At 40.9% G+C, this 25602-nt stretch overlaps 1 protein-coding gene and 1 pseudogene across 2 annotated transcripts in view; one reads left to right on the forward strand and one right to left on the reverse strand.

Annotated features, from left to right (window-relative positions):
• Positions 1-25602, reverse strand: part of Soat1 (sterol O-acyltransferase 1) — a 51044-nt gene that overhangs the window by 13818 nt on the left and 11624 nt on the right. For both annotated transcript variants that reach the window (XM_042674579.1, XM_042674578.1), the window contains exons 3-5: positions 18524-18582; positions 4239-4390; positions 2647-2706 (exon numbers count right to left, since the gene is read on the reverse strand). In XM_042674579.1, the coding sequence (XP_042530513.1) occupies positions 2647-2706; positions 4239-4390; positions 18524-18582 (271 nt within the window). The remainder of the gene's footprint in view (positions 1-2646; positions 2707-4238; positions 4391-18523; positions 18583-25602) is intronic.
• On the forward strand, positions 19303-19381 carry LOC122104014 (annotated as a pseudogene).

A 25602-nucleotide genomic window follows, 5' to 3' on the forward strand; every position in this document is an offset into this window, starting at 1 on the left:
ATTTAGAACATGCTAAATCCACCTTCAAAAACATCTAAAAACTAGTAAATACATAATATTACACCCTAAGTATCTAGATCAAACAAATTCAACATCTTTGGAATAAGGATCTTCAAATTTTAATAAAATCATCTAAGCATCAGAAAGTCAATTCTACTTCCTTAGTTAAAATTTTATTTTATTTTTAAAGAATATTTTAGGGGCTGGGAAGGTGGCTCAGTGGTAGAGCGCTTGCTTTGCATGCATGAGGCCCTGGGTTTGATTCCTCAGCACCACATAAGCAAAAAGAAAAAAAAAGCCAGAAGTGGCACTGTGGCTCAAGTGGTAGAGCACCAGCCTTGAGCTGAAGAACTGAGGGACAGTGCCCAGGCCTAGAGTTCAGGCCCCACAACTGGACTGCCCCCCCAAAAAAAGAATATTTTAATTTTTATTTCTTATACAGTACAATATTAAAAATCACAATTACAAGTAGATGAAAATAATTGTTTTATCTGCACTTTAATATGAAAAGCCTGCATTTCCCCTAGATATAAATGAAAAGACCAGTCTCTGTAAAATAAACTTTCTCACTGCATGTTTTGAAAGCTTCAGTTTTCTTATCAAAGTTAATAAACACCAATCAATTTGACTCATAAATTTAGATAAACATAAGGTACATTTATACAACTACTCAAAGATAACAAAAATACTAAAATTTAAAATGCCTGCCGAGCATGCATGAAGCCCTGGGTTCAATTCCTCAGTACCACTCAATTCCACTCTACCATTTGGCATGGAAGCTCACGTGGTAAAGTGCTACCCTTGAGTAAAAAGAAGCTCAGGGACAGTGCCCATCCCCTGAGTTCAATCCCCAGGACTGGCAAACAACAACAAAACCCCAATGTCAGCAAGTTCCATTGTTCTTTTTTTTTTTTTGTAAAGCATATGAAGACACTCAATGTAAGTTTTCAGTAACTCAACTATTTCAGAAGATCTGCACAAATGCAGGCTAGATTTCACTAGTGTTCCAATAAATTAAATGAGTAAATAACCTCAAAAGAAATACTCATCTGTTATCCAAAACCCACATGTTATAAAGTCACAACAAGGAATTTACATCATGTAAATTAAAATAAGTGAAGAACTTTGAAAAAACTATTAAGACTCATCACAAAAAAAAAAAGGAGAAGAGATGAAAAACTACATATAGGGCTGGGAAGTTGGCTCAGTGGTAGAGCGCTTGCCTTGCATGCTCGAGGCCCTGGGTTCGATTCCTCAGCACCACATAAGCAAAAAGAAAAAAAAAAGCCGGAAGTGGTGCTGTGGCTCAAGTGATAGAGCGCTAGCCTTGAGCTGAAGAACTGAGGGACAGTGCCCAGGCCCAGAGTTCAGGCCCTACGACCGGACCCAAAAGAAAAAAGAAAAAAAAAAGAAAAACTACATATACTAATAAGCAACTCTAAAAGTTTCCCAAAGTGGTTTGTCTAATTTTAAAACTTTTGTTGTAATTCTTTTAGTAAACAACTCTTCCCAGTGGTAGAATGCCAGTTGGTAGACCACTAGCTGTACTTAATAAAGACAAAAGAAAGTCTGAAGCCCTTAGCCCCACTATTGGTACCAAAAACAAAACAAAAAACAATTTTCTACAGGAAAGCATGAAGTTTATGAGAAGGCATGAGAGTTCTTATCTCATATTCTTAGGAGTGGAAAATAAAGGTGCAATGCCTTTGTGTTCATCTGATTATATAATATTTGATTATATAAATAATATTTACTATCTGATAATGTAAAATAATATTTATTGAAATGAATTCCAGAAAATGGAAATGAGGTCTGTTCTTCATTGCTGTTTTTCTTTTCATCTTGTGTGTTTATCCGTTTGGGGGAAGGTAAGCAGGGCTACAGAAATGGAGGGAGATAGGGTGAACAAATGCAGCAGTGGTACTCACCAGACACTAGGTTGAAAACTGAACTATACAACTTATTGGTGGGATGGGAGAGAAAAACTGGGAGAGAGCAAGGGAAGGGGTGTCCAAAAAGAAATGTACAATTACCTGACTTATGTAGCTGTAACCCCTATGTACATCACCTTTATAATAACTTTTTTTAAATCATTAAGGAAATTTTTAAAAAGGATACTGAACAAATAACTTATATAGAAAAAAATGCATTATCTAATTCTCTTCCTTTGAAGCTAGATAGCTAACCAGAAATTTAACAGCTAGGAACAGGAGACCACACATATACTAAAGTAATATCAAGCTGGGTACTGGGGTTCATATTTGTAAGAGGTTAAGACCAGTAGGATTGCAAAAAGTTTGAATGACTCCATATCAACAGAAAAAGCTAGTTGTGGTGGTTCTGCCACAGTGGGACTCAAGTTAAGAGAACTGCAGAACAGGGTGGCCTGGGCAAAAGGAAAAGGCTCAAAAATAACAGGGCCAAAAGGGCCCAAATGGTGAAGTACCTGCTAGTGAGCACAAACTTGAGTTCAAATCCTAATACTGTCAAGGAAAAAGAAATGTAAAAACTAATGATTTATATGACTATAAAATAAACTCACTACGCATCAGACCAAGCAGTGATGCTATCAATGAGGACAGCTTTTTTTCTTTTAAAACAAATAGAAAAAAGAAAAACTAATGAGCAAAAACAAGTAATACTTACTCTAAGAGAGATCGTCTTGCAATGAAAATCTTTCCTTGTTCTGGAGGTGCTCTCAGATCCCTAAGTAGGAAAGAATTACAAAATATAGGTAGTCCAAATATCGTAAGAAACTTAATACTATCAGTAAGAGAAAGAATATAGCCAACCATAACATCAAGTCTTATCTACCTATGCCCTAAGATCAGGAAGGACAGGAGGGATTTTACACATGCTATCATGGCACTTCTTCTCAACAGTGCTGAGACAGGTACATGTATTTAGGATGGAAGAGCTGTTCCATTACCTGATTGGAGAAGTGCTCCAGAGACCACCCCCCATACTTGGGGACAGTATTCTCTGCATGTCTTGTTAACAGCTTGTCCTAATTCTGCAGAGCCCCAGAAGTCATGGACAGGCCTCAGGTCACAAAAAGTTACTGGTTTTTTCCTCCAAAACACTCTTTTGTTTAATATGTACCTCCCAATGTTTGAGGATTTATTTTACAATTCCCAACAGCCTCTTGATCTTATTAGCTGTCTCCAGGAACTAAGAATTCACATTTTAACACAGAGTATATCATCTTCTTTAGAGCTCTTTGTAGTACTGCAGTACTGCTGTTAACTATCACTGTTCAAAATTCTTCTCCAGAGGAGACTAGCAGGAGATCACAAGGCGTAAAACTGAGAGCAGCCCAGAATATAAACATTAGTCTTCAATAGCCTCTCTCTTTTATTCTGAATGACCAACTAGAAAAATATACACTAACTGCACCATACTTAATTGGAAGTTCATACTGTATAGAGTACAATCACAGTACAGAACGATGTGGTTAAGAGCAAGAACTCCAGAGCCAAATTCTGGGTTCAAAGCTCTGTGCACACAGAGACATTTAAGTGCACTGCGAACTACTCTGTATTGTGTATATGGCTATAGTCTCTACTTTATAGTGAAAGACACTGCTTAGTTTAAATATGTTATGCCATGCAGAATACTCAGTAAGCATTAGCTCTATTTTGTTAGTAGTTTTAAGAAGTCTGCATTTATCTCATAATCCATGGGCCAAATGCCCATGGCTCATGCTTTTAACCCTAACTATTCAGGAGGCTGAGATCTAAGGATTGTGGTTTGAAGCCAGCCAGGTAGAAAATTCCATGAGACTCTCATCTCCAATTAAACACTAAAAGCTGGAAGTGGAAATATGGCTTAAGTGGTAGAGCATTAGCCTTGAGTGAAAAAGCTAAGGGACAATGCCCGGGCTCTAAGTTTAAGTCCCAGTACCAGCGAAAGAAAGAAAGGAAGAAAGGAAGGAAGGAAGGAAGAAAGGAAGGAAGGAAGGAATGAAGGAAGGAAGGAAGGAAGGAAAGAAGGAGGGAAGGGTAGGAAGGAGAAGGGAAGGAAGAAAGAAAGAAAGAAAGAGAGAGAGAGGGAGAGAGGGAGAGAGAGAGAGGGAGGGAGGGAAGGAGGGAGGGAGGGAAGGAGGGATTCACCCTTAAAGGCATACAACATACAGCAATAACAAAATGGCAAGAGTTTGCACTGGAGCATTTTTGCTGCAGTGCACTCCACTAGATTGCAATAGACATTTATATTCAAAGAAAACACAACATACTCACTTAGCCCGATGGTTGTTTTTCATTTCATCAAGGATGGAAAAAGTGGTGAGGGCACACCCACCATTGTCTAATGATGCGGATTTTTCAATGAGGTTGGTCACAAAATCATCAAAGTGACTGCCAACTTCCTTCAAAAAGAGTGGCTTCAATTCCTAGAGTTTCAAATCAAATCAAGAAAAATGTGAGTAACAAGCACATGCTGTGAATCACTGACATTTTCCACAGGTCTCTTTAGGGTGCTGGTGTAAATTCAAGTAAGTGAATTCACCAATGGAAAGCAGAAAAATAATTTCTACAGTTGACGTGCAGTTCCAGAAAAGACTACTGAAGAAATAAAGCAGTGATTATATCCTTTGAGAACAATAGCCATAAAAAATAACTTCTAAGCATAAATTAAGATACCAAAGTAATCATTTAATAACTGAATTCCTGCAAATGGTACAAAGATCTAATGTGGAACAATAAATGAGACTATTCTGTACATATTCTTTAGAAAACATTTTAACATATTATATAATACCATATATTCACCATAATTTGAAGACTTTCTCTAAAGTAATTTTTACCCCAAATAACTACCATTTACATTTTCTAGCATGTCAGTCTATATCATACCTCCATTTACATGTTTTTTCCCACTCCATTACTTTGTACTTACCTAACCATAAAAATGCAGGTGCATGTTTGACACATATGCACACACACTTTCATCAACGTGTTATAAATATGTGTGTAAAATCCATCATAGTAAAATGATGTATATATATGTATGCATATGTTAGAACTATTGTTATACTTCTAGTTTCTAATTATCTTAAAAGAATCTGTTACAAAGTATGAAGCAAAAGGCCTCTCTTCTCATGTTAAAATAAGCCATGATCTGTGGATATCCCAATTATAAATGTGAGTATTAAGTGTTATTCACTCCGTCTTCAAGGAAAAGTATTTTTTTTCTCCTCTGACTCAATTATTTAAGCTAAACGTCAAACACATGAAGTAGCATTGTTCTAGATTCTGTTCTATCAAAAGACTGGCCATGAAAAAAAACAAACCCAAAGCCTAAAAATACTTGCAATGTATTATGTGAAACTTTTCACATGGTGTGTGCCCTGCAGTGTCCCGTGTACCATGGTTCTAGCTTTCACAGGACATAGGATGTCGCCTGAACAGGATAACCATTGACAGCTAGAAAAAACGTGCAGGAGCTCAGCGATCCAGCAAGAGTAAATGGCTAGAGGTCTTTGTGAGCTGAAACCTTGAAGAGTATGACAAACTAAAGATTCAATCAGCTGAAAAGTAAGAGAAGGCTGAGGAAGGGCAGATGAAGCCCCAACACCGAAAGAAGGCCAAGGAAGAGGCAAACGGGGATATAATAGAGAGCACTATTTCCATGGAGGGAGGAATCGTTTGTAGAAAACTCACATTGAAGTTATCTAGTAAAATTAAGTTCCTCTGTTCCATTTTCAATTACATGTCCATCCTTGTTGTTGTTGTTGTTGTTGTTTTTCTTTTTTTTGGGTCCGGTCGTGGGGCCTGAACTCAGGGCCTGGGCGCTGTCCCTCAGCTCTTCAGCTCAAGGCTAGCACTCTACCACTTGAGCCACAGCGCCACTTCCGGCTTTTTTCTTTTTGCTTATGTGGTGCTGAGGAATCGAACTCAGGGCCTCAGGCATGCAAGGCAAGCGCTCTACCACTGAGCCACCTTCCCAGCCCCCATCCTTGTTTTGAAATCAAAAGGGATCAAATACTCCATGCCAAATAAACCACAGTGACAAAAAACAAAAGTGGTTCTTTTTTCTCATTTAATCTCTAGAGCTAGCCCTATGAACAGAGTTCATGGAGACATAGACTAAAAGTGCTATGGAAAGAAATAAAGCAGAAAGGGCTGGGAAGGTGGCTCAGTGGTAGAGCACTTGCCTTGCATGTCTGAGGCCCTAGGTTCGATTCCTCAGCACCACATAAGAAAAAAGCCGGAAGTGACGCTGTGGCTCAAGTGGTAGAGCGCTAGCCTTGAGCTGAAGAGCTGAGGGACAGTGCCCAGGCCCAGAGTTCAGGCCCCATGACCGGACCCAAAAAAAAAAAAAAAAGAGAGAAAGCAGAAAGAAAGCTATTGTTTTTCAAACCTGACAGTGGAAGAAATTAAGAGGGTATGTCAGTGGCTAAGTTACCACTGTGGGAAGAGTTCCAGAAGGAAGCTGGAATGTTTAATGCCAAGTTTAATCAACATTAGAGAAGCCTGGAATCTTGAGATGTAGCAATTATATTCAAGCCACTTCTTTTAACCAGCATCCCCATACTCTGGCACCAGTCTGCTTCCTAATTAACTGGGTAAGCACACTAGAAGCATGAAGAAAATGAAATGGGTGTTATTTAAATGTCAAAAAAGGCTGCTGAAGAAGTTCTATTGCCCATAGGCGAATGTACAGCTTTTGCTCTAGGTAGACAATGAGAAAAAACATTAAATGAATTATTAATGGTGCCATAAAGGCAGCAAAGAAAGGAAAGTTCCGAGTGACAGGAAGACAGAGACAGAAAGTAAGGAGAGGAAGTCACAACAGTGTGTGGGCCAGTAGAAGAAGGTAGGTTTGGGGTGTCATTGTCCATTTCTTTTACACCCTCCTTCCCTCAGCTCTCTGATACCCCAACCTCCGATACCCTACACGGTGCAGACTCTGCTTGCATACGTTGAGCTTGTCAGAGGATTAATTACATCTTTTTTCTGTTTCTCCTTGAACTAAAATTTGTATTTAAATGTCACCATTTAAATCTACCACATTCTTCTACAGAGCTTTGTAATTTCCCTTCTTTCTTGAGGAATTAAAGACAGAAGTTGCTGCAAATGAAAGAACAGGAAAAATTCTGTTATAGTGGAGACCATTAAACTACTTTACGCTCCATTGAAAGATCTCAGCACCAGTCTAGAATGAGTTTATCTGATTTGGGGAAGGGAAGAGAAATCACAGAAACAGTGGGACAATGGGCGAACCAATGCAACAGTGATACTCACACTATGTTGGAAATGAATGTTACAATGGGGGAGGGGCATAAGGGGGAGGGAAAACAGGAGAAAACGGGGAAGGGGGTAACACTATTCGAAAAGACATGGACTCATTACCTTACCTATGTAACTGTAACCCTTCTGTATATCACCTTTACAATTAAAAAATCAAAGACATGTACTCATTACCTTACCTATGTAACTGTAACCCTTCTGTATATCACCTTTACAATTAAAAAATCAAAGACATGTACTCATTACCTTACCTATGTAACTGTAACCCTTCTGTATATCACCTTTACAATTAAAAAATCTGCCGGGCGCCGGTGGCTCACGCCTGTAATCCTAGCTACTCAGGAGGCTGAGATCTGAGGATCCTGGTTCAAAGCCAACCCCGGTGGAGAGTCTGTGAGACTCTTTTATCTCCAATAAGCCACTAGAAAACCAGAAGTGGCACTGTGGCTCAAGCAGTAGAGCACTCGCCTTGAGCTGAAGAGTGCAGGGACAGCGCCCAAGCCCATAGTTAAAGCTCCACGACCAAAAAAAAAATCTATCATTCAGTTGGACACCAGTAGCTGGCTCAAGCCTGTAATCCTAGCCATTCAGAAGGCTGAGATCTGAGAATTATGGTTTGAAGTCAGCACAGGCAGGAAAGTCCATGAGACTCTTATCTCCAACTGACCACCAAAAAGCTAGAAGTAGAACTGTGGCTCAAGTGGTAGAGTGCCAGCCTTAAGCAAAGAAGTGCCCAGGCCTGAGTTCAAGCCCCATTACCAGTACAAAAACAAAACAAAAAATACTGTCATGTACTTTGTACAGGAAAAATAGAAAAATATAGAAAAGGAAGTGGTCTGTTTTTGCCTTCCTCCAGATTTTTCTATCACATGAAACTACCCAAGGTAGTTTCACAAAATGTGATCACAAGAACTGTAATGTCCAAGCCAGGCGCCGGTGGCTCATGCCTGTAATCCTAGCTACTCAGGAGGCTGAGATCTGAGGATCACGGTTCAAAGCCAGCCTGGGCAGGAAAGTCTGTGAGACTCTTATCTCCAGTAAACCACTAGAAAATCGGAAGTGGTACTGTGGCTCAAGCAGTAGAGTATTCGCCTTGAGCTGAACAGCACAGGGATAGCATCCAAGCCCAGAGTTCAAGCCCCACAACCGACAAAACAAAAAAAAAAGTAATGTCCAATATAAGTGACCTGAAAATGATGTTGAGCCTTAGGCTTTCTGATTGGCTTATCCTCTCAACTACATATATTTATACTAATTTCATCCACTCAGTGGGCCATGCTGGACAGATGGATATGATGGAAAACGTGAGGAGGTAAGCTAACTAACTAGAAACCAGAAAAAAAGGTGCATAGATAATTTGATAAACAGAAGCACTGTATTTTAGCACTCAAAAGAGCCTCTTATTTAAAATAAGCAGCTGGTGAATTGTTCAGGGACAGCTCCCAGGCCTAGAGCTCAAGCCCCACAACTGACCAAAAAAAAAAAAAAAAAAGAGAAATCTTTCATGCGATTGTTTCTAACATATTTATAAGATTATGTCTTTGTTGCCTTGTATGTCCCTCCCCCATGGTACAACCCCTGCTTTCACTATATATGATGTTGGTATATGTGGAGGGGAAGGGAAAAAACAAATTGTTAAAACAGGGATACAGGAGGACCATTGCAACAAGGAGAAGTATAAGTCGTTATGTCGAAAAACGAACTTTACAACTTTGGTGGGGGGGGGGGGATACAAAGGAATGGGAAGGGGAAACAATACTTGATAAGAAATGTACTCATTATCTTGCCCATGTAATTGTAACCCCTCTGTACAGTATTTTCACAATAAAAATATATATAAAAAAATAAAATAAAATAAGCAGCTGGGCTGATGGTGGCTCATCCACAGGAGACAGAAATCTGAAAGACAGGTTCAAGACCAGCCTGAGGAAAATGTTCTGAAGACCTTATCTCAACCAATAAAAAGTTGGGTATGATGCTCATACCCATCATCTCAACTTCATAGGAAGCATCAATGGGAGCCACATAGTACAGGCCTTTCTGGACATAAACATGAGATTCTATCCACAAAATAATAAAAAGGCAAAAAGGATAGGTGTTAGGTTTTTTAAAAGAGGTAGCCGAGTAACAACAGCACCATGCACGTGGTATTCAGGTAAGGGGTAGGTTTAGACTTGCTGGGACCAGGCAAGGATGGCATTCTTCGCTGCTGGCAAAAGAGAGTGTCTGGCCCTGGGTTAGGCCTTATATAGGGTAGGGGCGGGGAAAGGTGTGTCCAGGTAAAGGGAAGTGGGACCAGGTGGAAGAAAGGTGTGGCCACGGGGCTGGGAAGGTGGCTCAGTGGTAGAGTGCTTGCCTTGCATGCATGAGGCCCTGGGTTCAATTCCTCAGCACCACATAGCAGAAAAAGCTGGAAGTGGTGCTGTGGCTCAAGTGGTAGAGCACTAGCCTTAAGCTGAATTGCTGAGGGACAGTGCCCAGGCCCAGAGTTCAGGCACCAGGACTGGCAAAACAAAAACAAAAACAAAAAAAAGAAAGGTGTGGCCACATCAGATTAAAATGTGACCTCAGCGGATGCAGATGTGACCTCTTCCAGGTGTCCCAGTTGCCTAGGTAACGCAGGTACTGGGCGGGGTCTGTTCGCCATCCAGGAATGGACCTTACAATAGTTATGTGACTCAAGTGGTAGAGTGCTTGCTTAGTAAGTACAGGGCCTTGGGTTCAAACTTCAAATCCCAATACTGGGAGGGAAAGAAAAACCAAACAGCTGAATTAAGTCACCTCTAAGATTGCAAGAATGATACAAGGACCCTGTGGTTAGAAGATACAATAAAGGCGCAAGTGATCAGAGATAAGACTGGAAAACAAGTAAGGAAGACACAATATAAGGATTTTTGGAGACTGCTAGGAGACAATATTTTAAGCACAATATTTAAAAAGGTAGGGCCAAGCTGGGAAGGTGGCTCAGTGGTAGAGCGCTTGCCTTGCATGCATGAGGCCCTGGGTTCGATTCCTCAGCACCACATAAGAAAAAAGAAAAAAGCCAGAAGTGGCGCTGTGGCTCAGGTGGTAGAGTGCTAGCCTTGAGCTGAAGAGCTGTGGGACAGCGCCCAGGCCCAGAGTTCAGGCCCTACGACCAGAGCCAAAAAAAAAGAAAAATGTAGGGCCATCTGGGAATAAATGAAAAAATTAAAACATAAGTTGAGAGAAAGAAATATAAAGTAACAAGCAGTTTATAACAGCAGTTTTAGCTTCTTAAAAATTCAGGTTGCCAGGCACCAGTGGCACATGCCTATAATCCTAGCTACTCAGGAGGCTAAAGTCTGAGGTTTGAAGTTGGCCTGGGTGGAAAAGTCCCTGTGAGACTCTTATCTCCAATTAACCACTCAGAAACCAAAAATGGCACTATAGAATGCTAGCCTTGATCACAAAGAGGCTCAGGTACAGCACCCAGGCCCTGAGGCAACTCCCACAACCAACAAAAGGAAGGAAGGAAGGAAGGAAGGAAGGAAGGAAGGAAGGAAGGAAGGAAGGAAGGAAGGAAGGAAGGAAGGAAGGAAGGAAGGAAGGAAGGAAGGAAAGAAGGAAGGAAGGAAGGAAGGAAGCAAGGAAGGAAGGAAGGAAGGAAGGAAGGAAGGAAGGAAGGAAGGAAGGAAGGAAGGAGTTACTTAACTGGGGGCCTATAAATCCTAGCTGTTTAGGAGGCTAAGGTCTGTGGATTGAGGTTTGAAGCCAGCCAAGCAAGAAAGCCCATTGAGACTCTTATCTCCAATTAACCACCAGAAAACTGGAAGTAGTGCTATGGTTCAAAGTAGTAAAGTAGGGCTGGGAAGGTGGCTCAGTGGTAGAGTGCTTGCCTTGCATGCCTGAGGCCCTGGGTTCGATTCCTCAGCACCACATAAGAAAAAAGCTGGAAGTGGCGTTGTGGTTCAAGTGGTAGAGCACTAGCCTTGAGCTGAAGAGCTGAGGGACAGCACCCAGGCCCAGAGTTCAGGCCCCACAACTGGACCAAAAAAACAACAACAACAACAAAAAACAAAGTAGTAGAGTACTAGCCTTGAGCAAAACAGCTCAGGGATAGCACCCAGGCCGAGTTCAAGCCCCAGGACTGCCACATACACACACACACAAAATCAGATTACTTGATGACAATTTTTTCAAAAATGAGTTCAGGAGCAATTATATAATGAGCCCACATAGTCATATCACACTCATCTACAGATTGCTTGTTTCTCCAACTCAAGGCCTGGTGCTACACAAGGAAACTTTCAACCTCAGAATAGCGGGCAGGCAGCCAGAAACCTGACCTTTCTGGGCAAAACAAGCACTACAACAAACAGCTATCACCGGGTTTTAGTTCCTACTCTACACTGACTCCTCAAAGGGGTCTCCTTGATAATTCACTCGCTCTAATGTCTTTCCTACTCTCCTTCACTACGCTTAATACTATTTGAAAGTCTATATATTTTTTACCTTGTGGCACTTTCCTGTCTACCTCCCCAACTGACTTTAATTACCATGTCATTTTATTAACGGTGCATACAGCACTCAGCAAAGTGCAAATGACAAACCAACCTGGTATCAAACTCCTAGGCATACCACATCTAGGTTACTGTAAAGTGTACAGTAAGTAGTTTTAAGCCCTGCATTCAATGCCCAGGATTGCAAAACAGAGAGAGAGACAGACAGACAGACAGACAGACAGACAGACAGACAGACAGACAGACGAGACAGAGACAGACAGAGAGAAAAACAGAAAGAGAAAGAGAGAGAGAAAGAGAAAGAAAAAGAGAGAATATTGCCTTGATTTCTTTCTGGAAGTTATGAAGGTGAAGGGACTAAAAATTACTATAGCAATTGTTGTTTATTGAATGACACCTATATGCTAGGTCTCTGTCAGGTTTTTATATATTATTTCTAGTCTCAAAACAATCTAGCTTAGTAGCAGAATGTTGCCTAGCATGTCCTGGATTGGAGCCGCAGCATTGGATAAAAAGTTTTAAAAATTGGGGCTGGAAATGTGGCTTAGCGGTAGAGTGCTTGCCTAGCATGCATGGAGCTCTGGGTTTGATTCCTCAGTACCACATAAAGAAAGAAGGCCGGAAGCATCTAGCCTTGAGCAAAAGAAGCTCAGGCAGTTTCCAGCCCCTGAGTTCAAGCCCCAGGACTGGCAAAATAATTAAATTAAATTAAAAATCAAGTAATGTGCACAATATCACAGAGTTGTAGCTGGAGAACAAAGAACATTGGAAAGTATCCAAATCAGTCACTGTTATTTTTTTGCTTTTTTTTTTCCTTTTGCATGTCCTGGGCCTTGAACTCTGGGTCTGGGCACTCTCCCTAAGCTCCTCTTGGTCAAAGCTAGCACTCTATCACTGGAGCTACAGCACCATATCTGACTTTTCTTGTGATTAATGGCAGATAAAAAGTCTCACAGACTCCAGTCTGACTTTAAACCATGATCCTCTGATCTCAGCCTCCTCAGTAGCTAGGATTACAGGCGTGAGCCATCAGCACCCAGATTTCCTATTCCTCCTTCTCCTTTTTTTTTTTTGGCCAGTCCTGGGGCTTGAACTCAGGGCCTAGGCACTGTCCCTGAGCTTCTTTTGCTTAAGGCTAGCACTCTACCACTTGAGCCACAGCGCCACTTCCAGGCTTTTCTGTTTATGTGGTACTGAGGAATTGAACCCAGGGCTTCATGTATGCTAGGCAAGCACTCCACCACTAAGCCACATTCCTAACCCTCACTGTTCCTTATTCACCCCTTTTGGTGTTTTCTAACAGCGTAAGGACAGATCCAGCACCTACCACTGTGCCACACAGATAAAGGCCAGTTAACCATTTTGATCTGTATTTCAATAGTTCCCATCTTTAACTGAGCTGTTTGATATTTCTAAGAGGGCAACAGGGTAGGGATGATAAAGGAACAATGAACTCACTTCCCCAAAAACCTTCAAAGTAGACTAGAGTCTCATTCTTCCACGCATTTAAGTAAAATGAGAAAGAAACCATCAAAGGAAGGTCAGACTTGTATAGACAAAAAAAGGCAGCAGAAGACCAGGCAACAAAGTAAAATAGACAGCTCTAGCAGAAACTGTTAGCTGTCAATCCTATCACCTCCTGTTGCCTTCCTCAGATGAAAAGTCCTGATTTTACATGGGCACGTGACTGTCTAGAATAAATGTCTAATCACTCATTACAGCTAGGTTGCCAATAAGAGTACACGTGAAACTGGTCTGTCAAAACCTTCAGACAACTTCCTTAAAAGGTACCCAGTTCCTTGTCCCTCTCCTTCCCTATCTCAATGCTGCTGCCTGGAACTCAGGTGAGATGGCTGGAGCCATTTGGAAAATGAGGAGGGGGAAGGCAATCTGAGTGGTGAAGCAGGGAGCCGAAAGGAACCAGGTCCCTGAGGACCAGGATGTGGACATACCAATTCTGGACTTCCCACCCCTAGGAATGTGGAGGTGAGACAGAAATATACTTCTAGCTCGTGTAAGCCACAACTGGCTTTTTGTTCATTTTTACAGCAAAACCCAATCTTAATTTATGCAATAATCACAATTTCTGGACAGAAAATACTTAAGACAGCTGGGTGCCAGTGGCTCACACCTATAATCCTAGCTACTCAGGAGGCTGAGATCTGAGGATCGGTTCAAAGCCAAGCCTGGGTCAAAGCCAAGCCTCGCAAGAAACTCCGTGAGACTCTTATCTCCAATAAACCACTTAGAGAACCAGAAGTGGCGCTGTGGCTCAAGTGGTAGAGTGCTTGGCTTGAGCTGAAGAGCTGAGGAACAGTGCCCAGACCCAGAGTTCAGGCCCCACGACTGACCAAAAAAACCCACAAAAGTATCTATTAATAAAAGCTCCACAAATGGTGACAGTGAAGCCACTTCTTGCCCTTCTACCATCTTCACTTTTCTCGGGAATCCACAATCAAGAGATAAGGCTAATGACTAACCAGGCTAGAATGTGCCATATGGCCTTGCCCTTCTAGCCAAAATTCAATTCGTTCTCCCATAAATCCAAAGTCCTGACCTTTGAGAGTAGCAACTTTATTAAATGAAACATCAGGAACTATCTAAATTTTTCCTATTAAAATCTCTACCCTTTCAAGATACTGAACATTTAACTTCTAGATTCTATGAGTTACATTAATATCTTTCAAATACATTTTATACTTAAAGAAATCAGAGTAGGGGCTGGGAAGGTGGCTCAGTGGTAGAGCGCTTGTCTTGCATGCCTGAGGCCCTGGGTTCGATTCCTTAGCACCACATAAGCAAAAAGAAAAAAGCCAGAAGTGGCCCTGTGGCTCAAGTGGTAGAGCACTAGCCTTGAGCTGAAGAACTGAGGGACAGCACCCAGGCCCAGAGTTCACTCCCCACGACTGGACCCCCCCACCCCACAAAAGAAAATAGTAAAAAAAAAAAAAGAAAAAAAAAAGAAATCAGAGTAGCCAGGCACCAGTGGCTCACACCTGTAATCCTAGCTACTCAGCAGGCTGAAGATTGCAGTTCAAAACCAGCCAGGAAACACAATGAGACTCTTATTTCCAATAAACCACCAAAAAACCAGAAGTGGCACTGTGGCTCAAGTGGTAGAGCGCTAGCCTTGAGCTGAAGAGCTGAGAGGCAGTGCCCAGGCCCAGAGTTCAAGCCCTATGACCGACAAAAAAAAGAAAAAAGAAATCAGAGTAGATTTATTATTTATAACAAAAAATTGTGTAATCCAATATTAAAATTATTAACGTAAGTTATTTGGTTTTAATCATTTGACTCTCCTTTAGATTGTTTAAAGTCTTTTTTTTTTTGGGGGGGGGGGGGCGGGGCCAGTCGTAGGGCCTGAACTCTGGGCCTGGGTGCTGTCCCTCAGCAATTCAGCTCAAGGTTAGTGCTCTAGCATTTGGGCCACAGTGCCACCTCTGGTTTTCTGGTGGTTAATTGGGATACGAGTGTCATGGACTTTCCTGCCCTGGCTGGCTTTGAACCACGATTCTGATATCTTAGCCTCCTGAGTATCTAAGATTACAGGCATGAGCCACCAGAGCCCAGCTAGGATACACCATTTTTTAAATTAGTTTTATTAATATTATTTTTTTTTGGTGGGTCATGGGCCTGAACTCTGGACCTGAGCGCTGTCCTTCAGCTCTTCAGTTCAAGGATAGTGCTCTACTACTTGAGCCACAGCACCACTTCCAGCTTTTTCGGCTTATGTGGTACTGAGGAATTGAACCCAGGGCCTCATTCATTCAAGGCAAGCGCTCTACCACTGAGCCAGCTTCAGTCCTAGATACACAATTTTTATGGCCCCATTAATTTCACTCTAGCAAAGTCCTCACATGCCTTCCACCCACCACTTCCTGTCAGACTGAAGAGCTGCTCAGTCAGAATTTGACAGCCTTCTTTACTCCCTTCCTAAATTGAGCTCTACTATAGATCTAAATTTTCAGAGTTCTCTGTACGTTTCTAGAGTTGGTGAAAGCACAAGTTACTGTTATGTCTGTCTGATAAAAAGTAGCTTTTTAAATCTAAGCATGTCTCAAATATTGAATGATGACTAAAAAGGTATTCACTGGCTATCTGTTAAGTTGTACTACTCAGCTGACAACTCTAGTCTGTGGAGCTATAAGAGCTAACCATTCCCTTTATAATAGGGAAAAATGAATTCTGGGCACCAGCTTTAGTTAACTACATGTGACTACTTCTAAGCAACACTTCCGGTCCCACGCTCACTGTTTATTAAGCAGACTGTTCATCAATAAGGTATCTAGTCAAACTATTATTCTGATGTTCAAGTTCAAAACAACTTACAAAGGCAGATTGCATATAGTAAGACCAGACAGGAAGCTACTGTAATAAAAATAAGCAGGTTTAGGTAGGAGAAAGGAACTATATTTATAACATTATTAAAAGCCAGGCTTTATACTAAGTGCTTTATATACATAATTGTATTTGCTTGACATCAACTAACATAAAATGATCATGTAAGAATGTCAGCCTTGTTCAGAGCCATACAATTTGCTTGTTTTCATATAATATTTCTCTTAGAATTTTGCCATTAAAAAAATAAATAAATGAAAGTCAGGAATCTTTGAAGTCATCTGTAATTTGGTATCTTACTCCAGTCCAGTTCTTGTACATTTTCCTTGATTGCTATTCCACTAATTTTAAAGGAAAGTGCATTGGACTACTTTTCTTCAAGGTCCTCTTTATATGGTTTATGTCACAACCATGTAGCTAACTAAAACTTTTCCTCAGAAATTCTTTTATTGTAAAGGGAATGATCAGCTGTCATAGCTCTACATACATACATAACAGAATGTTTAATCTAATGAAATAGAAACTAACAGCCAATACAAACACTTCTACATCAAATCATGGGTTCACCAGATACAATTGGGTTGTTCATTCAGAACAAAGCACTATTTAATAAAAAGTTTTCAGATTGCATCTCAACCAATGGCTGGGTGCAGTAGCATGCACTGATTATCCCAACTACAGAGAAAGCACAATGGCTGGCCACAATGAGTGGTATGTCCTTATCTCCAACTACATGGGGAAGCATTAGTAGGGGAATCAGAGCCAAGGCCAGTCCTGGCATAAAGTAAGACCCTACCTTGAAAACTACCACACAGAAAGGGCTGAAGGCATGGATAAAGTGGTAGGGCCTGCTTAACAGGTTCCAGGCCAAGTTCAAACACCAATATGGAAAAAAGAAAAAAAGAAGAGAGAAAAAGTTGCCTAACAGTCAAATCTTCAAATAGTTCCTTAAAAGAGCAACAAAATACTAATCAGGAAAGGCTTTGTCCAGAAAGAATTATAGTTTTGGAGGCTTCTACAAGCAATCCAACAGAATCAAGAAAAAAAAGATGAGAGGCTGGGAATGTAGCTTAGCGATAGAGTGCTTGCCTAGCATGCATGAAGCTCTGGGTTCGATTCCTCAGTACGACATAAACAGAAAAAGCTAGAAGTGGTGCTGTGGCTCAAGTGGTAGAGTGCTAGCCTTGAGCAAAAGAAAAGAAGATGAATAAAATTTAATTCCCTTTTAACTAAGAACCAACTCACAGTTTTAAGTATCAATACATCTTTTGCATACCATTTTATAAAGCAAACCAGTTATTACATTATAGATATCACAAATAGCCCTACAGAATAAAAGGGGAAAGTAATCTCAATGTTAAACAAACAGATTATTGGAATTAATAACCTTGGACTTAAAAAATGCTGTATTTCAAACAAACAAGATGAAAGGGGAAAGATATGTCCTTGGCCTTGGAGAGAAACTGATAATAACAAAGATCCTGCTATCTAACTAATATAAATAATCTTATACTCTTTTAGGGAATATTTTTAAATTTGCTGAACTTACTCATTATAAATATATATGTATGGATTTATACATCTAATTAAACTAATAACTAAAACAGGCCTATTTCATCCTCATCATTGAGTGTTAGATATTGATTATAGATTCAGTCTGGCCAATAACCTTTGGAAATGGTCTTCCATTAGAAAGAGAATTAAGGGCTGGGAAGGTAGCTCAGTGGTAGAGTCCTGCATGCCTGAAGCCCTGGGTTCGATTCCTCAGCACCACATAAGCAAAAAGAAAAAAGCCGGAAGTGGCGCTGTGGCTCAAATGGTAGAGCACTAGCCTTGAGCTGAAGAGCTGAGGGACAGCGTCCAGACCCAGAGTACAAGCCCCACGACTGGACCCCCCCCAAAAAAAAATTGTGGATAGAAAGGGAATTGACTTAGATTTGAAATCAACTTACATCCAGGCACATGTTATTAGATTACGTTTGTTTTCTTTAAAAGTATTCTTTGTCCTCCAGAATTTCCTTAAGGTATTGATAATTATACAATCTGTAGGCCAGTTTGTCCTTACTTGAAACAGTTCTCTGTAGTAGTTTCTGAGTTATTTTGACTTCTCTGACAGGAAATATACTTCTTGATTCAGATTCAACCTTTACTGAAGGCCTAGTGACTATGAACCATGAGAGATAACTCCATCCGTCATTCAAATACTCAACTCTCTCAGCTCTCCACACAGTTCACTAAAATCAAGATTTGCTGAAAGAGTCAGAAAATCTTAGGCCTGTGACAGGAGACAAAAGGCAATGTGTACTCTTCTGCAAGATGGCAAAGCGGCAGGTTTTATTTTCTTGTTCTACGGCAAACTATTATCAACCAATAAGGAAAATATTCTCTAAATAACATTCAAATCTATCCACCTACAATTACATTTCAGAGTCTTAAGTGGAAGTTACCACTGACCTCTGCCTCTGCTGCCAACTGTCTCTTCTTTGCTATCAGCTGTTTTATGTCAAGTTGACCTAAGAGAAGAAAAATAAGAGTTTTAAGTTGATGCATGATATAGTTACTTAGCAACACTACTTAAATCATAAAATTGAGAAACAAGCAAATATAAAAGCTGACCCTGCAAACTTCAGTAAAACCAAAAAATATTAAACCATCTCTAAAAATGTAAATGGAAACATACCTAAAAATAGTAAGTATGAGAAAACAAAACTACTAAACATATACACAGTAATGACAAGTAGTCAGTTGTGATGGTATAAGAAATGACATTTCCTAAATAGATTCTACAATTGAGATTAATAAGATATTGGGTAAAACTAAACATTTTTAAAAAAAAAGTTTTAAAGCTGGGCACCAGTGGCTCACACCTAAAACCGTAGCTACTCAGGAAGCTGAGATCTGAGGATCAAGGTTCTAGACAATCCAGGCAGGAAAGTCTGCAAGACTCTTATCTTGTGTTTGCTTCGGCAGCCCATATACTAAAATTGGAACGATACAGAGAAGACTGGCATGAGCCGGGCGCTGGTGGCTCACGCCTGTAATCCTAGCTACTCAGGAGGCTGAGATCTGAGGATCACAGTTCAAAGCCAGCCCGGGCAGGAAAGTTCGTAAGACTCTTATCTCCAATAAACCTCTAGAAAACCGGAAGTGGTGCTGTGGCTCAAGCGGTAGAGCGCTCTCTTTGAGCTGAAGAGCACAGGGACAGCGCCCAAGCCCAGAGTTCAAGCCCCACGACTGACAAAAAAAAAAAAAAGATTAGCATGGCCCCTGCACAAGGATGACACGCAAATTCGTGAAGCGTTCCATATTTTTTGGGATCGCATAAAATTGCAGAGCTTCTGCATGGCAAAGGACATAGCTAGCAAGCTCAATAGAAAGCCCACGGATTGGGAGAAGATCTTCACTAGCCATACAACGGACAAAGGTCTCATATCTAAAATATACCTGGAACTCAAAAAATTAAATCCCCCAACAACGAATCTTCAAAGAAACAACTGCCCAATAAATAAGTGGGCTAAAGACTTAAAGAGAAACTCCTCTGAAGAGGAAAGAAGGATGGCCAATAGACGCATGAAGAAATGCTCAACCTCTCTAGCCATAAAAAAAATGCAAATCAAAACAACGTTGAGATACCACCTCACCCCAGTTAGAATGGCTATAATCAAGAACTACTTTCACAGTGTGGCACAACCGAAATGTCTAGAGCCTGACATGATTTTGGCATTTAAGGCCATCTGAGAGTCAAGGACCCCAAAGTCACATCATCAGTAGACTGGACAGAAACACCAACAGAAAAAGCACAGGGAGGAAATGCATAGACTGTACTCTGTCTGGAGAAGACAAAACATTTCCTCTGGAAACATAACTCTCTAAATACCTTTTGCAACCTAAAGCCACAATATCTATGTTATCTGAAGAACCTTAAGACACACATTTTTAAAACAAAACCAAGTTGTATCCTGAGACTACAGTCAGATAAAAAATGGAAGTTCCTTCCAGATAGGTTATGTTATCAACCAGGACCTACAAGAATTCCAACAGATAATGTTCCAAGAAAAAAGAAGGTCAGAGTTAAAAAAGCATAAAACCATAGAAAACAAGACAACACAAATGGGAAACCATAAACAAAAGCCAATATGAGTTGTCATTTACAGGATGTAAAATAACAAATGTTTAATATGGTAAATAAATAAATAAATAAAAAGCAAAACTCAAAAATATAAAATAAGGAACAATAAACTAACTGGCCAAATATATTTTTAAAAATAACCAAGTCAAATTCCCAAATGTAATATAAAAATTAGAATTTCAAACTCAATGGATAGATGGATTAAACAACTCTGAAGAGATGGACATGGTAGTACATATCTATAATCCCCTACCTCAGAAGATTAAAAGTTCAAGACCAGTCTGGCCTACGTAGCAATACTCTACCTTTAAAAACTAAAAATAAAGAAATGTGTTGGGCATTGACACAAACCCAAGCTACTTGGGAGGTAGTAGTGTTAGGATTGTGGTTTTAGGCCAACCCAGGCAAAGTTAGCAGAACCTTATCTTAAAAACAGGCAAGGAATGATGGTGCATGGCTGTAATCCAATTGATAACTTACTTATTCTTTCTGTTTACAAGCTTACTTATTCAAGAAAAACCCACAGAAGGACCCAGTATATATAAGGCATGGGTATGTACCTCAAACTCTTCGTTTAGGATCCAGGAAAAACATATAACCAGAAGATGACAATATCCACCAGAGACATGGGAGAATAGATAGTCTGGTACAGAAGTCAGTATTGGAGCTGACGAATGCAGCTCAATGGTAGCACGCTTGCTTAGCATGCACATGGCCCTCGATTTGATCTCTAGCACTGTAAAAGAAATTTGAGCCAACTCTCAAAGGATAAAGAAAAATGACAGTGAACCTATGCTGAAAATATTCTTCTGGAAAAATAAATAGTATGAAGGCTTGCTGGGCTTTTGGAGACTAGCCTGGATCAAATGCCTACAAATACCAAGCTCTCGTTGCTTTAAAATACTGTATTTAGGAACTGGAGGTGTGGCTAAAGTTGCAGAGCTACATCCATGAGTGAAAAAAGCCAGAGCACAGTGGCTCATGCCTGTCATCCTAACTACTCAAGAAGCTGAGACTTGAGGATTGAGGGTTGAAGCCAGTAAGGGCAGAAAAGTCCCTGTGAGACTCTTATCTCCAATTTACCACTCAAAAACTGAAAATGGAACTGTGGTTCAAATTGGTAAAGAGACCACCATGTGGGTTGGGCAGAAGAGCTTATTGGGAGAACCAAACTGCAGGCCTGTACCAGATGTAGGTGTGCAGAGTGCGAACTATTGGCAGAGAGAGAGTATATAGGGAAAGACAAGGAGGAAATGTGGCCACCGGGGCTACAGAAGTGACCACAGAGGATGAGGAAGTGACCTCAGAGCCTGGGGCCCTTTTGCTGACTCAGAATCAGATGACTGACAGTAAGGTAATTAACAGTTACAGGTGATTACTGGTTTCAGGTAGGTAGTTTCTGGTATGGCTACGTGCTGTCCTACGTGCTGTCCTACGTGAAGAGGAATGAGGGAAGAGTGGGCAGGAGCAGGAAGGAACTTTTCTCCCTCCGCTCCCACCTAACACTAGTCTTGAGCAAGAGCTCAGAGACAATACCAGGCCGTGAGTTCAAGACTCATGACCCACCAAAAAAAAAAAAAAAAAAAAGAGCCAGAGCTTGCAGAAAAATAATGAACACACAAAAATAAGAAATAAAATATTCTACTTAATAGGATTTTTCCAAAGGGTCATTTTCATTTACTTACTTTCTGGTTTATAATCACATTCTGGATCAATACTGTCCAACAGAAATATAAATCACATGTGTAATTTTACATTTTCTAGGACCCATATTATAAAGAAGAGAAATAGCTGTAAGGAGCAAAGGGCATGTGAAGAAAAAAAAACAAAAAGGTGCAAACAAAGTCTTTGAAGTCTGATGTATATTTTACACTAGGGCACCTAGATTCAGTCAAACAAATATGAGGTGCTCAAACAGACCATTATACACTGCTACTCCTACTTACCCTCCCCAAGCAACTGAGATTACAAGAGTGAGCCCCTGCACCCCTACACATGACTTATAATTTGACATAGCTATGGGGGACACATTTGGTTGCTTCATTGTTTCACTGTCCTTGCCAGAAACTAACTTCAGATTAGAGGCTAGAGATACAGCTAGGTGGTAGAGCACATGCTGGACATAGGTGAATCCCTGTGCTTAATCCCCTGCACCACAAAAAACAAGGAAGAAAAAGTCATTTTTATCAGAGTACAGCAGCTTATTGATGGGTTTTCTAAACTGTGGCAACAAAGTAAGAAAAGAAACAAAGTATATTATAGCAACCCTCAGGAAAGCTGTTCCCATCTGAAGTCCTGAAGGAACAAAGAAGAATCCAGAGCAGAGAATTTGCAGAGAAGTATTGGAAAGGTGTGGTGGCTGCCAGGCAGGCCGAGGACTAAAGTGCTGAACACACCCACCTTGCTCTTCACCCCTGATCTCTAGGCGATGGCAGCCATAGGCCAAACACTGTAGGAAACCCCAGAGGACTTAAGGTCAGCCTCCCCGGGCACAAAGTATAGAAAAGAGTAGAGAGAGTGACATGGTCTGTAATCTAATCCTGGCCACTGAGTCATGAGAAGTACGTCAGGGAACTCCTAGGAAAGGTGCCATTGCTCCAAAGCAATAGGGAAAGTCAGTCTACCTCCTGGAGATGGGAACTATTCTCCTTCTTACCTACTCCCTGACATTATTTCAGTTTTTCCCTTTTACTACACCGATTTTCTAGACTTGCCTCGCCCCATACCAACACCAGCTATCTACTTTCGGATTCTACGTTTTGGGCAGTGCAAAAATAACTAAGAACACAAGCCAAACCGTTAAGTCTCAACCAGGCCCAAAATGAAAAGATGCAACCTTTGCCTTTGTCTTTTGATGAGTTTGGTGTTTTGTTTTGTTTTTTAACATTCCTCACAACAGTGGTTTTAAGTCAGACTCTACTGGCTCTACTAGCTACTCAGGAGGCTAAGACCTGAAAGACAGAGGTTCAGAGCCAGCCTGCGCAGAAAAGTGACCTCCAATGAACCAGCTGGACCAGAGGCATGGCTCAAGTGGTAGTGTGCTAGCTGTGAGCAAGAAAGCCAAACTGAGAATATTAAGTACTGAGTTCAAGTCCCAATGCCAGAAACAAAGAAAAAACAACAGTGGTTCAAACTTTTTCATCTTCAAGTCCCAACCAGCTCTACCACAGGTGTCCATGAACTCAGGACCCTCCTGCCTCAGCCTTCCAAGAGCTGGGAGGACAGTCAAATGCCATAACGGTAAACTCTTCTACTGCTGTTTAAGTTTTCATTATATATTATCTTCTTTTCCAATGTTCTTGTGCAAGAAAAACGTGGTCTATCCTTTTCAAGATCCACTCTTCAGATAGTCTTCATTCTTCTCATAACCTTTAAGAATTTGTCCTAGGGCTGGGAATGTGGCTTAGTGGTAGAGTGCTTGCCTAGTATGCATGAAGTCCTGGGTTCAATTCCTCAGTACCACATAAAAAGAAAAAGCTGGAAGTGGCACTGTGGCTCAAGTGGTAGAATGCTAGCCTTGAGCAAAAAGAAGTTCAGGGACAGTGCCCAGACCCTGAGTCAAACTCCAAGACTGACAAAAAAAGGGGGAGAGGAGGAGGAGGCAGGAGGAGGAGGAGGAGGAGAAGGAATTGTTCTGAAAGTTCCCAGTGCAGTGAGTCATTTATATTGCTACATAAAGCCAAACTATTCTCTAAAAGCTTTGTGTCAGTGGAGAAGGTGGCTCAGTGGTAGAGTGCTTGCCTTGCATGCATGAGGCCCTGGGTTCGATTCCTCAGCACCACATAAGCAGAAAAAGTTGGAAGTGGCACTGTGGCTCAAGAGGTAGAGCGTTAGCCTTGAGCTGAAGAGCTCAGGGACAGTGCCCAGGCCCAGAGTTTAAGATCCACAACTGACAAAAAAAAAGTTACAAAATAGGCCAGCCATTTGGTGGCTGATGCCTATAAACCTAGCTAGTCAGAAGGCCAAGAAATAAAGATCACAGTTCAAAGCTGGCTTGGACAGACTCTTATCTCCAATTAAATGAAGAAGGAGGAGGAGGAGGAGGAGGAGGAACAGCAGCAGCAGCAGAAGAAGAAGCAGCAGCAGCAGAAGAAGAAACAACAACAACAACAACAAAAAAACAGAATTGGTGCTGTGGCTCAAAATGGTAAAGCACTAGCCTTAAGCAAAAAAGCTCAAGGACAGTGCCCAAACCCTTAGTTCAAGCCCCAGGACAAGCACCAAAAAAAAAAAGTTATATAATAGTACATTTGGTACAGTGATAATAACAAACCAAACAAATTGACCTGTGGGGAGCAAAACTTTAAAACAAACAGTGGCTCTTTCCAATAATCCATTCATTCTCAAACCCATTTTTGCAACTTACATTCTCTTTGTGGTCATAGGGGCTTCCAAGTTGCTAAGGAGTGAGCTTTAAACTAACTGTAATTTTAATGTACATAATGTATTCATTTGAGATGACAGATATCCCAATTACCTTGATCAAATCACTGTATACTATACATATAAAGAACTGTTGCATTGTATCCATAATCATATAATCGGGCTGGGAAGGTGGCTCAGCGGTAGAGTGCTTGCCTGGCATGGAGGCCCTGGGTTCCATTCTTCAGCACCATATAAACAGAAAAAGCCAGAAGTGGTGCTGTGGCTCAAGTGGTAGAGTGCTAGCCTTGAACTGAAGTGCTGAGGGACAGCACCCAGGCTTAGAGGTCAAGCACCATGACAAAAAAAAAAAAACAAAAACATAATCATATAATCTCTGCATCAATAAAAATGACTTAAAGTATATGTCCTTTATGAACTAATAATTTCATCTTTATAACCTAGTAAACAAAGCAAGATAGTTACCATATATATCTATAAGACAGAAATTATTACTGGAATCAAAGAAATTAAACATCTTGCACATTGTTACATAGCAAGTAATTAAGCCTAAAGAAAACCAGGTCTTGGGGCTGGGAAGGTGTCTCAGTGGTAGAGCGCTTGCCTTGCATGCATGAGGCCCTGGGTTGGATTCCCCAGCACCACATAAGCAAAAAGAAAAAAAGCCGGAAGTGGCGCTGTGGCTCAAGTGGTAGAGCGCTAGCCTTGAGCTGAAGAGCTGAGGGACAGCGCCCAGGCCCAGAGTTCAGGCCCCATGACCAGACCCCCCCCCCCAAAAAAAAAAAAAAAAGAAAACCAGGTCTTCTGACCCTTAGTCATGCAGCAGTTTTTTGAAAAAATGTAAGCTACTTAGAGTGACTATATTTCTAAAGATGACTAAGAACTACTAAGCAGTGACTAATAACCACTTTTTAGGCTTCAGTTCTTGTACCAAACATTTTCTTGGGACTAAGAATGTGGCTTAGTGATAGATTGCTTGCCTCAGCATGCATGAAGCCCTGAGTTTGATTCCTCAGTACCA

The sequence above is a fragment of the Dipodomys spectabilis genome, unplaced genomic scaffold (genome assembly GCF_019054845.1).
Source record: "Dipodomys spectabilis isolate Male_0828 unplaced genomic scaffold, ASM1905484v1 ptg000019l, whole genome shotgun sequence".
NCBI classification, from domain to species: domain Eukaryota; kingdom Metazoa; phylum Chordata; class Mammalia; order Rodentia; family Heteromyidae; genus Dipodomys; species Dipodomys spectabilis.